The sequence below is a fragment of the Malaya genurostris genome, chromosome 2 (genome assembly GCF_030247185.1).
Source record: "Malaya genurostris strain Urasoe2022 chromosome 2, Malgen_1.1, whole genome shotgun sequence".
Lineage (NCBI taxonomy): Eukaryota > Metazoa > Arthropoda > Insecta > Diptera > Culicidae > Malaya > Malaya genurostris.
In genome coordinates, this window is record NC_080571.1 from 277,716,094 (window position 1) to 277,729,101 (window position 13,008).

At 41.1% G+C, this 13,008-nt stretch overlaps 2 protein-coding genes across 6 annotated transcripts in view; one reads left to right on the forward strand and one right to left on the reverse strand.

Annotated features, from left to right (window-relative positions):
- The window catches only part of LOC131430223 (dnaJ protein homolog 1-like), a 167,244-nt gene that overhangs the window by 23,271 nt on the left and 130,965 nt on the right, over positions 1 to 13,008 (reverse strand). The window lies entirely within an intron of this gene.
- LOC131430225 (collagenase-like) lies at positions 4,661 to 5,666 on the forward strand. The gene is made up of 2 exons (XM_058594984.1): positions 4,661 to 5,134; positions 5,195 to 5,666. Exons 1-2 carry the CDS (start codon positions 4,711 to 4,713, stop codon positions 5,602 to 5,604), a joined length of 834 nt encoding a protein of 277 aa, XP_058450967.1. The 5' UTR covers positions 4,661 to 4,710; the 3' UTR covers positions 5,605 to 5,666.

Consider the following 13,008-nt stretch of genomic DNA (forward strand, 5'->3'; position numbering starts at 1 on the left):
TTCTTCCTGCATTACTCGATGGAAACTCACACCTAGTTAGTTTAAACAATAACCTCATAAACAACACCTGGCAAGGCCCTTTTAAGAAACTATTCGATTTTAAAAACCTTAAAAGTCACCGAGATATCTTTACATTAACGCGAAATATCAGGTGTACAACTTTGCTTCCGCCGTTTTCCGATAGGTGGCTGTACCGCATCGAATGCTTTCAGAAACTTACGGTGGTGCTGCTCTGAGTAAAAGAACGTGTCGGGAGTGGTTTTAACGTTTGAAAAATGGTGATTTCGATGTCGAAGAAAAAAACATGATGTTGGAAGAGAAAAAACCTTCAAAGATGAATAACAAATTACTACGTGCTCTTAAAACCGGGTGAAACCATCACAGGAGATGGCTACCGAACGCAACTGATGCGCCTTAGTCGGGCACTAAAAGAAAAGCGGCCACAGTATCAAGAGCGACATGGCAAAGTCATCCTCCAACACGACAATGCTCGGCCTCACGTCGCAAAAGTGGTCAAAAAGTACCTGGAAACGATGAAATGGGAGGTTTTGCCTCACCCGCCGTATTCCCCAGATGTCGTCCCTTCTGACTTCCACCTATTCCATTCGATGGCACACGGCCTGGCAGATCAACATTTTCAATCCTTCGAAGAGTTGGAAAAATGGATTGTTGTCGCTAGCGACGGACAATACTTTGAATAATACATATGTAAGCACTTTTTCGCAATAAAGCTTTAAATTTTGGAAAAAAAAACGGCGGAAGCAAAGTTGTACACCTAATATCTAAAAAATTTGAGGGTACAAAAATTATAACAAAAATATCTACGGGCGTAAATCGATACGACCAGTGCACCTCCCGTCTGGAATATTTATAGACGGTAGAGACATTTTGTTGTTTTGACGATTTATATATTGACGGCTGAATGCAAAAACCGGATAAGTGAAACTTAGTGTGGAAAACCCGTTTAATTATTTTTGAATGCAAAAATCGGATAAAAATATTGATAGCAAAATCCGGACCATCGATTTAGAAATATCGTTTAAAAGCAAGAATAGCACAAATAAAAATTGAAATGCAAAACATGATAAAACATTTAGCCCGTTCTTTTGTAAAACAGATGTTTTAATCTGGGTTTTGCAGTTCTGTTGTCCGTTGTTTTTTTTTTTTTGTAAATTTTGTTTATAATAAATTTCCAACTAAAGCAATAAAAAAATATATGTCATAAAATTTAAAAGTTTTGTTTTGATTTTGTTTGGCAAATTCTCTGTATGTGTGCCAAATTTCTTGAGATTCTTTGAACGGATATATAATTTTGGTCATCAATACATTGTTTCTGGTAATGATTCCAATGTTTTGAATCAAAGAAATGTACATGTCATCGCTTTAATTTTTGAGTTAAAAACAAACATGTGAAAAAAAATGAAAAATTCATATATATTTATAAATTCATTGATTTCTTAATGTTTTCTTTTGATTGTGCAGGAATGGTAGTTGAGCGAAAATTGTAGCTGATATCACTAGCAATCGAATGATGTATACAAATATATAGGTCATCGCTTTGAATTTCGAGATATTTACGATCATTGTAAAAAGTCTCATCTTTTCTTAGGTCATCTATCTACAGTTTTCATTATTACTTTGGGTAGACAACCCTATTTTTAGTTTTTTTTCAGTGCATTATATTTGTGGAAGTAGTACCTTTCCAATGGTAAACAAATTTTGAAGATCGGTTGACTAACAACAAAGTTATGACTCGGTAAATTTGAGGTTCTCAATATCCGATTGAATGCAGATAGGGCACATCTTAAGTGGTAATGAAAACTGCTCTGACAGTCTATTAGTGTCATTATCCATTATATTCAACTGTTCCTTACGTTCAGGAGCTTTTCCTGAAATATAGAATAAATCCTATGTGTTTCCAGTTCCGCGGAATAGCAGCTTTGCGCGCTGTATCTAAGCTGTTGAAAATTATAGCTCTGGATTTTATAACACATACATGCTCCAACTATATATCTGAGAATTAACATGGTTTCATGCCCAATCGTTCGACGTCTACAAATTTAGTATCCTATACTGCCTTTATCATACGTTCGTTACAATCACGACTAAAAGTAGATTCTATCCACACCGATTTCTCCGCTACTTTTGACAAGATTAATCATTCCATAACAATCTCAAAGCTAAATAGACTAGTATTTAACGGGTCATTTCTGAATTGGCTTCACTCATATCTTACTGGTCGCGAAATGATAGTTGAAATAGGAGACTGTACAACCCTACCATTCGCTGTTACCTCTGGAGTTCCTCAAGGAAGTCATCTTGGATCGTTTAATTTGTTACTTTATCTCAACGATCTAAATTTTTCGATCAAGTACATGGAACTATCGTTCGCCGATGACTTCAAGTTGTTTCATGTCATCAAATCCACAGCTGACGCATAGTTCCTACAAGAGCAGTTGGATAATTTGACTAATTGGTGTAATATCAACAGAATGGTTTTGAACGCCTCCAAATGCTCCGTCATCTCGTTTAGTCGCAAACAGTCTGTAGCCAGTTTCGACTATGATATTTCCCAAATTGTTCTGAAACGTACATCGTCTGTGAAGGATTTTGGTGTCCTCCTGGACTCTAGGGTTATTTCAAGAACCACATTGAGTTTACTATCTCCAAAGCCTCCAAGCTGCTAGGATTCATTTTCCGCGTTACTTAAGAATTCGATGATGTATATTGCTTGAAAGCATTATATTGTGCCTTAGTTCGCTCTACTCTCAAATACGCCTCGGTTGTCTGGTCACCGTACTACCAAAGCGATATCCAACGTATTGAAGCAATCCAACGTAAATTTGTTCGAATTGCGCTGCGACGGCTGCCTTGGAGAAACCTTCCAAGTTACCATGCCAGATGCAAACTGATTGATCTCGATTTGTTATTTGCCCGTCGCGATGTCAGCAAGTCTACTTTTGTGGCAGATCTCCTCCAATCAAAAATAGACTGCTTCGAGCTCATACAGCTTTTAAAAATAGATATCCATCGTAGTAAACTTCGAACTATTGTTTTCTTAGGATCCCCTATGCTAGAACTAATTATGGGTATAACGAGCCTTTTGCCAGCATGTGCCGAATATTCAACCACTGTTCCAATTCATTCGACTTTAATCTATCACGAAACGTTGTTATAAAAATTGTTCCTAGGGTTACTATCTAATTAGTTTTAGTTAGTTTAGAAATACTATGTTTAAGTGAAATGTATCATTTGGATGATTGTAATCTGTTGATGCTGAAGATGAGGAGGTTTTATGCCTGTTGGAGAGCAAGTTTGACAGAAACTAACTTCACCGAACTTTTCCCTGCTCCAAATAAACAAATAAATAAGTATTTTTTCTTCTTGGGGTTATCAAAGAATATCCATTTTCCATCTCCAGTATTCGATGTAAAAAAACCTTCATTTGTTGCGTTTGAACCAGCTGCTCGCAAGTGATAGATCGTCTTTCAATGTTTCTCGATTTCAGTTCATAAAGCACCCAACTGCCTTGCCTTTGAATTATTCCCATGGATTTTAATCGTACAGAAAATGCTTGTTGAGTTACTTCCAATGTTTCTGAAAGCTCCTCTTTGAGCCGGATCTTCATTAAATAATGCCTCCAACTGTTTGTCTTCGATTTTTTGTCCAGAGCCATCAACGCAGATATCTCCATTCGTGAAATATCGAAACCATTCCCTACATGATTTATCATTTGGAACATTATCACCATAAACATCGACAAGCGTTTGACGGGCTTCAGATTCCAAACTGCTTAGTTAACACAAAATTGCTCATAATTTACAAAGTGAAAAACAAGTTTCTGTTTTAAACTCGAAGCAAGATGAACTGAATATTGATGACAGATATCTAACCTCTTGAAACACTCGACACCAGCTGTTACTGTTCAATATTCATTACAGCCAGAGCCATCTTTTGGAAATGAACCGAGCTAATGTGTACTCCCAATAGTAAACTAGAATGAGATGGTCAAGTAGCACGAAAGAGATAAAAAAAGATAACGTCTGATGTTTGAAAGTGATGATTTATGACTGAAAATCGAGTGATCATCGGAGTTCCAGCGAAATAACGTAAGCCACTCCAGTAGTTCAGTATCTCCGCGGAATGTAACTGATTTTCATAATTTTTACAGTAAATCGAAACAAACTTCTTTGAAAACTGTCAGCAATTTTACACCACTATTAAATTTTAAGTTTCATTATTCGAGCAATGTAATTATGTAACTTTTTTGACATACTACTTGGAACGCAAGAAGAGTTTCCTGCATTACTGTGCAGTACAGTTAATTATCTAGAAATAAACTTACTGACATAATTTGAAGAAGGTCACTTTCAGGATTATTCACCCCCGATTTTATTTTAATCGTACAGAACTGTTCACACGTCCCTATCAATTAAACTTGAGATATTAGGTAATCTTACAGCCAGCAACGATATTCATATACCACGTAGTGCAGACTATCAGTAGGATTTCAAGTATTTTTAATTACACACTATAATCTCCATCTAAGGATAAGAATTCGCCTGTATTTGGCACCAGCAAGCGAAAGAAATAATGCAAGTGTAATCTATTCGGCCTCCACTCGAAACTCAAAGCTGTATAAAAGAGCAACCGAAGGAAAATTTCATTCTAGTACTTGACCTTTCGTGAAGTTCCAAACTTGGGCTAACAATGAAACTATTACTAGTGCTAATGGCCTTTGTGGCTCTGTCACAGGCTGCCCAGCTTCGGTATCAAACGCCGATTACCATGCGAGATGCACGTGATTTAGCACAGAGAAGCCACGTCCGCATTGTAAATGGATTTCCTGCCGGGGACGGACAAATTCCTTACCAGGCATTCCTGATTGGCGTCTTTCCCAGCGGTGGCGCACTGGCCTGTGGAGGATCCATCATTTCAAGCGAATGGATTCTGACTGCTGCCCACTGTATTGTTGGTGTCGAACGGTTCGAGGTGTCAATGGGATCGATCAATCGTCACGCACCGGAAGTTCTCGGACATTCCAATAACTTCATCGTTCATCCTGACTACAACTCGAACAATCTGAACAACGATATCGGCCTTATTCGTTTAAACGATCCAGTTGGCTTTTCACGTTAGTAAATCATTGAGTTGAGAGAGTTTCTAGTTTTAGTTTTTTTTCTACTATTTCCAGAAAACATCCAACCTGTGAATCTACCAAGTGCCGACCGTGCAGGTGAATCGTTCGAGAACTACCAGGCTACTGTTTCCGGGTTTGGGCTTACCAGCGATGCACCGGGAAGTGGAGTGTCGGACACACTGAACTGGGTCAACATCCGAATCATATCAAATGATCAGTGCCAAGGTGTGTATGGCCCGGATGTGATTGTTGGTTCCACGATCTGTGGTTTGGGAGCCGACGCTGACAATCAAAGCACCTGCAGCGGGGATTCCGGCGGTCCATTGGTTATCGACGAAAACGGTCGACTCCAGATCGGTGTAGTTTCGTTCGTATCCTCCGCTGGCTGTACGTCCGGACATCCTTCGGGCTATGTTCGTACCACACATTTCCGCGGGTGGATTAATCAACATACCGGAATTTAAATCACACATTTTTTTTCAAATTATTGAGTTACTATAAACGGGATACAAAGGCTGAAATCTAAGCGGATTGCATTTTCTTCTTCAACCATCTAAGTTTAACAGCATGTTGTACTACAATATGACATAACAGTTCAATCTACTAGATGACTTACGCCTTGTATGTTGTATCCATTCACACCAGTGAAACAACTACCTGTCTGCCAAAGCAGCGAATTTGTGGGCCTCCTCGCGCACTTTCCTCGCGCAAATATGTTTTTCGCTTCTTCCTGAGGTTCCACTTAACGATGGCCCAATATTTTTCTGTTGCACGGAGGTTTATGTTTTTTGATGTTGCTCGCGGTATACCAGCCCGCGGTCTTTTTGCGCGTGTTGGAAAGTAACCAAATTCCACAAAATAAAAAAAAACGGAACAATTATACTGCTTGATGAAGACCACACACACGTTTTTTCTGACGCTCCTGCACATAAACATTTTGGTTGTAGGTTTCGGTCGTGAAGTACATGTCGTTTTTCAAACCACAGGAACAGTTCGCCTGCCTAACGTGATATTTCTTGGCTAACTTATTGTATAGAAAATTTGCAGGAGGCGTTTTGTCGTGAATACGACTTACTTTACTATGGGGCGCCTTTTCAAAATTAGCCATATGGAAGAATGGGCAGAACTTAATCGTGAATATCTCGACTTGTATTAATGGCAGCAACATAATTCTTTCATTATTTCATCAAAAATATGATCAGGAATTTAGGATAATATTTTGAACAGTGTGAGATAACCACAAACAACTCAAAGATTAGGTTTTCTCAAAATTTGGAAACAATTCGGAAAACTCTTTACTTTCACTTGGGTTTTTCGCGCAAGGACGACGATTTTGAGGTAGTCAGGCACATATCTTCAACTGAACGTTATAAAAGGGGAACCGTGGTCGAACATCGATTATTTCTTCTTGTGCGTTGAATGGAAGCAGACGCCCGGGCGAGAAGACGCATTCAAACAGCGGCATCGGAGAGCGCACCTTCTGCGTGGTCAAAAACCTCAAACTTTAAGCTCGTAGTTATCATTTGCCTTCCGGTCGTTAACGCGAGAAGACGCATTAAACCAGTTTCGCATCATTTGGCACTGCGAGCGGATGTGTCGGTTTGTACGCAAAGCTATTTTCAATTCAAGCAAGAACAATTGCAGCAGCTGCTGGTGGTTTGCATTGGCTCGAAATGTTATCTAAATAACTATTTAGATTACTTCTTTGCAAATCGAAGGTAGAAATTATCAGTTTAGTGAAAATTTAAAATAATTTGATTTGCTTCGTGCACTTTTCGCTGTGCGAAAATCGTTCGAGAAAAATGTTCCGAACTGTGCTAAATATCGTAGAGAATTCCACAGTTTGGTCCTTCTAAAAGGCAGAACATCTTGATAGTTTCTTTCAATGAAATATGCAAATCCGAAATGAGATAATCAACGTCAAAAATCGTTTAAAATTTTAGTAGTGAAAAGGGGGAAAGTTTCGCAATTCACATAATCAATCAACTGTCAATTCGAATTCGAAAGTGTAAAGAAATCGTGTCAGTTTTATTCGTATTCTCGACATCCAGTTATGTCTCTGACATTACACACCCGTACTTTTTTTAATTCCTTTTGGAAGTAGGTTTAATCATCCTGTCTCACGCAATCAAACCTCGTCAGCGTCTTCTTGTAGAGTTTTAGTGAGCGTTCTCTGGCCTAATTGTTCTTCTTATCATCATAATTTGGAGTCATAACTTTCTAAAATGATCAGTTTTTGCAATGACTGAGACACACGACTGGGATTGGTAAAACGTACCAAGTCGTGTGTTAGAGCCGTGTTTATCACAAGGCTTAGGGTGGTATGCGCGTATGCACACGGAAAAGCCAGCGATCGCAAAACAACTAAAATATTAGTTGTTTTTCTGATTTTGATTGGTTAAAATTTGGTACAACTAATCGACTGTTGTTTTAACTAATCTGTCATTTTTGATTTATCGTGCTGGCAGCTTAGCAACGACACCCGTTTCGTTGAAACGTTTCAGTTGAGCAATGCCAAACACCCTGAGCGAACAATGAAACGTTTCAATGAGATGTCACTCGTGCAATTGAGCAAAGACACAATCCCAGCAAAGCTACTTGTATGCATGAAAGCAAAAAAATGTCTCAGTTGTTTCAACCAACTATTCAGTTATTAAAACGCCAATTGCAATAAATATTTTTTACTGTTAGCCTCTTCGGGGGCAGCTAATCGTTCACTGCTTGAATAACGAAATTTTACCTAATTATCTGCTTATATCTTTATCACTAAACTCACAAAGGATATGGAAATGAACCAAAAGATTACAATTCTTAAAAGGGAATTCACCAGAAAAATGGTCACAGGTAATTAGGAAATTTTTCCATCACTTGCAGAATGGCTCGCTGGTAAACCTAATGCTACAGATACACTTTCAAGAAAATACAAATAGTACCACTTCACTTTAGCAGCATATTTTTAAGCGTTAATAGGTTTTAATAACATTGACATGAACTGTCCTAGAATACATCACTCTCAGATGAAATTAAAACATTTATACTGTAGGAATATCTATTTAACACATGGAAAACTTGTTTTACAATTAACTAATATATTCTTCTGCATACTTTCACTTACATAAAACGACCGCTACGTAACTAACATAAATGACATTTACCATCATTTACCATTGAAAATTTTCAATATGAAACGCTTGTGGTGAAATGAAGAGGTTTTTTGTTCTGCCTTTTGCTGTCTTCGTTCTCCGCCAAGTGACAGCATTTGAATACAACAATTTCGATTACCTGAATGGTTATGTCAAAATCAACAGATATGTTAGTTAAATCACCAACATTTTAGTTGAAACAACCAGGGCGTGAAACAACAATTGCAATATTGTAATTTTGTGATCTGCGGGTTCTCCGTGCAGGGAATGCATAAGAACGCAGGTTCTAGTCCTGTCTCTGAAATCATCTTTTCTGTGAGTTTCTCATTCATTTGGCTTCTCCAATATATGCTCCCACTCATTCATTGCAAACACTGAACTTAGTTATAGTAACTTTAAGTCAAACCAACTAACATGAATAAATCGTTTCTAAAGGGTGTTTTGTAAGAGCTTGCTGATTTGAAATTGAAATAAAACACACAGGGGACGGGTATAGCGTAATAGGTAAGTCGATGCCTTCCACGCAGCCCACCTGGGTTCGATTCCCAACCCCGCACATAGGGTCAGAAAGTTTTTCTGGCCCGAAGAGGCGAATGACCTTAAGGTTAAAACCTCTATAATAGAAACAACTACAAAAATAATACACATGCCAATTTAAGAAGTAACCGTTTTTTTTATTTGGTAGATAATTTCTTGGCATTTAACATTTAAATATGCCCGCGGGGACGGGTATAGCGTGATGGGATAGTCGATGCCTTTCACGCAGCCCGCCTGGGTTCGATTCCCAACCCCGCACATAGGGTCAGAAAGATTTTCTGGTCCGAAAGAGGCGAATAACCCAAGATGTTAAAGCCTCTATACTTGGAAAAAAAAATATGCCCGAAAATATGGCTGTCACAACTACTTTTCACAAAGGTCAATTTGGAGGTCCACTTTATCAAGCATTTGTATGACGTATAAAAAATCGGAATATCGGCGGCAACCAAATGGATTTTATGCCGGATCCAGCATTCCAAAACATGCACACGACGGCAGCTCAGTCACCGCCGATGAGGAAAAAAAGCGTCTCGAATCGTCCCAGAATAGTTCTATCCTTTCCCAACAGCTATAGGCCTGGGGTGTCCTTTGCTGTATCAAGCATACGTCTCCACATAACTCGGTCCATGGCTGCTCGTCGCCAGCCACTCAAGGCACGGATGCTTCTGAGATCACCCTCCACTTGATCGATCCACCTTGCTCGCTGCGCTCCTCTTCTTCTTGTAACAGTCGGATTAGATTCAAGAACCATTTTCACTGGGCTGTCGTCCGACATTCTTATGACATGCCTAGCCAATCGTAGACGTCCGATTTTAGCTGTCCGTACGATAGGTGGTTCTCCTAGCAGCTGTTGCAATTCGTGATTTATACGCCGTCTCCACGTTCCGTCTTCCATCTGCACTCCGCCATAGATGGTCCTCAGTACTTTTCTTTCGAAAACACTGAGGGCGCGTTGGTCCTCTGCCAACATAGTCCAGGTCTCGTGGCCATAAAGAACAACCGGTCTAATGAACGTTTTGCAGATGGTCAATTTCGTGCGGTGGCGTACTTTTCTCGATCGAAGGGTTTTTCTGAGTCCAAAGTACGCACGATTCCCTGCCAAAATACGTCTCTGTATTTCTCTGCTGGTGTCATTATCGGCGGTCACCAGTGAGCCCAAATACACGAACTCGTCAACCACATCGATATCGTCACTGTCTATCAATATTCGTGGTGGGAGGCGTAGTGTTTCTTCTCTAGAGCCTCTTCCTCTCATGTATTTTGTTTACGACGCATTTATGGCCAGTCCGATACGCCTAGCTTCAGCTTTCAGTCCGATGTAGGTTTCCATCATCTTCTCAAGGTTACGTGTCCTAATACCAATATCGTCAGCGAAGCCAAAAAGTTGTACGGACTTTCGAAAGATCTTGTCACTCGTGTCAATCCTCGCTCTTCGAATCACATCTTCCAGGGCAATTTTGAACAAGATACAAGAAAGTCCGTCACCTTGACGTAACCTTCTTCGAGATTCGAAGGGACTCGAGAGCGTCCCAGATACTCGGACGTAGCACATCACTCTATCCATCGTTGCTTTGACCAATCGCGTCAGTTTATCCGGGAAACCGTATTCGTGCATGATCTGCCATAGCTGTTCTCGATCGATTGTGTCGTATGCCGCTTTGAAGTCAATGAATAGATGATGCGTGGGTACGTTTTCAGGACACTTCTGGAGTACTTGTCGTATCGCGAATATGTGATCCGTAGTGGCGCGGGCTCCAGTAAATCCCGCTTGGTACGGCCCTACGAATTCCTTAGCTATTGGTGATAGACGACGGCAAAGGATTGGAGAGAGTACCTTGTAGGCGGCGTTCAGCAATGTGATTGCGCGGTAATTGCAACAATCTAGCTTATCGCCCTTTTTGTAGACGGGACATACCACTCCATCCATCCATTCCTGCGGTAGAATCTCCTCCTCCCAAATCTTAGAAATCATCCAGTGCAGCGCTCTAGCCAGTGCCTCTCCTCCATGTTTGAGCAGCTCACCTGGTAACTGGTCATTGCTTGCGGCTTTGTTGGTTCTCAGCTTGCCGATCTCCTCACTTATCTCCGTCAGATCAGGTGCTGGGAATTTGTCGTCGGCTAAGCGTGCACCCAGATTGATTCCTGTGTCGTTCTCTGTATCTTGTGCTTCGCCATTCAGATGCTCGTCATAGTACTGCTTCCACCTATCGATCATCTCACGTTCGTTCGTGAGAAGGTTACCACTGGTATCTCTGCACATTTCGGCCTGTGGCGTGAAGCCTCTACGTGAGCGGTTCACCTTCTCATAGAATTTCCGTGTATCATTTGCGCGGTACATCTGTTCCATCGCTTCGCGATCTTGGTCTTCCTGGTGGCGCTTTTTCTTCCGGAAAACCGTGTTCTGTCTGTTCTGCGCCTGTCCGTATCGTTCCTCGTTCGCTCTAGTGCGGTGTTGCAGCATCCTCGCCCTTGCTGCATTCTTCTCTTCGACCAACTGCTGACATTCGCCGTCAAAGCAGTCATTTCCTCGATTCGATAACAAATACAAACTGCAACAAGGTAGTGGTCGGAATCAATGTTGGCACTGCGGTAGGTGCGGACAATGATGACGTCGGAAAAGAATCGCCCGTCGATGAGAACGTGGTCGATTTGATTTTCCGTATGTTGATCAGGTGATCTCCAGGTGGCTTTGTGGATATCTTAGCGGGGGAAGAAAGTGCTTCGAACTACCATCCCTCGGGAGGCTGCAAAGTTTACTCATCGTTGACCGTTGTCGTTTGTTACCACGTGCAGGCTCTCCAGCCCGACCACGGGCCTGTACATTGCCTCCCGGCCTACCTGAGCATTCATGTCGCCGATGACGAGTTTTACATCCCGCCGTGGACAGCTGTCGTAGGTTCGTTCCAGCTGCGCGTAGAACGCTTCTGTCTCGTCATCGGGTCTCGTCTCATGTGGGCATTGCACGTTAATGATGCTGTAATTGAAGAAACGGCCCTTGAACCCGGAATAGTGCAAACAGACTTTAACGCTGATAGTCTTGTTTAGTGCTAACTTCGCCGCTTCGAGCGCCTCCTTTCCATCCTCACATCCGTTGATCGAGCTCTTTGCATCCTTATTTTATTTACCCTAAAGCAGGATGAACGAAGGTCTGCAATTCGCTCGTTCCATAAGTAGGCCGGTGATCTGCTGGTCATTTCTCGGCATAGTCCCGTGGCACACCCGTGAAAGGACGGCTACCAGCTCGTCCCCACTCAGGTTCGCAGTGCGCTCTTCCTGTTCGAGGGCTACGCTAAACGCTTCGCAGTCGAATTAGGCAACCTTCCACGCTCGAGTTTTAGGAGTATTGGAGATATTTTTTTCTTCTTGTACTTTCCGCTTAGCTACCGATCGTGTAGCGAATGGCTAGGTGATCGCTATGGGTTTAGCCATCATCGACTCTCCAATTCAAACCTTCGGTTAGGCAGAGACTACAAGAAATCCTATCGATGAACGATTCGACTCCATTTCGCTGGGTGGTGCTTTTGGCTCCGACATTCACTAGCACGACGTCTAACTGAAAAAACCTGATAGATTCAAATTTCTTGCAGTAACAGTTGGATGTATTTTCTAACTGGTGCCTCTAAATGATCCATGTTTTCTTTCTTGTATAAACGAATCACGTTTACGTATGATAGCGCAAGCGTTACTAAAACGGGAGACATCAATCAAGAATCTAAGAGTGTTATTGAACTCAAAACTTAGTTTCAAAGATCACATATAATACACCCTCTCTAAAGCATTCAAAATTCTTGGTTTTATTTTTCGTATTTCAACAAATTCCAATAACTTATACTGCCTGAAATCGTTATATTGCGCTCTACACTGGAGAATGCTGTTGTTGTTTGGGCACCATATTACCAAACTGATAAGCAGCGCATGAAACTGTTCAGCTCAAGCTCATTCGTTTTGCTTCATGTCACCTGCCTTGGAGAGATTCATTGAATTTTCCAAACTATGAAAACCGATGTAGGCTCTTGCGCCTCGACTTGTACTGTCCGCCGAGATACACTAAAAGCTGTTTTCGTCGCGGACTTATTCCAATCTCGAATCGATCTCGCAGATCTCCAACAACAGCTAAGTTTTGACATTCATCGGTGTAATTTGCGGTTTAATCCCTTTCTTAGAATTCCGGTTTATATAGAGCTTACG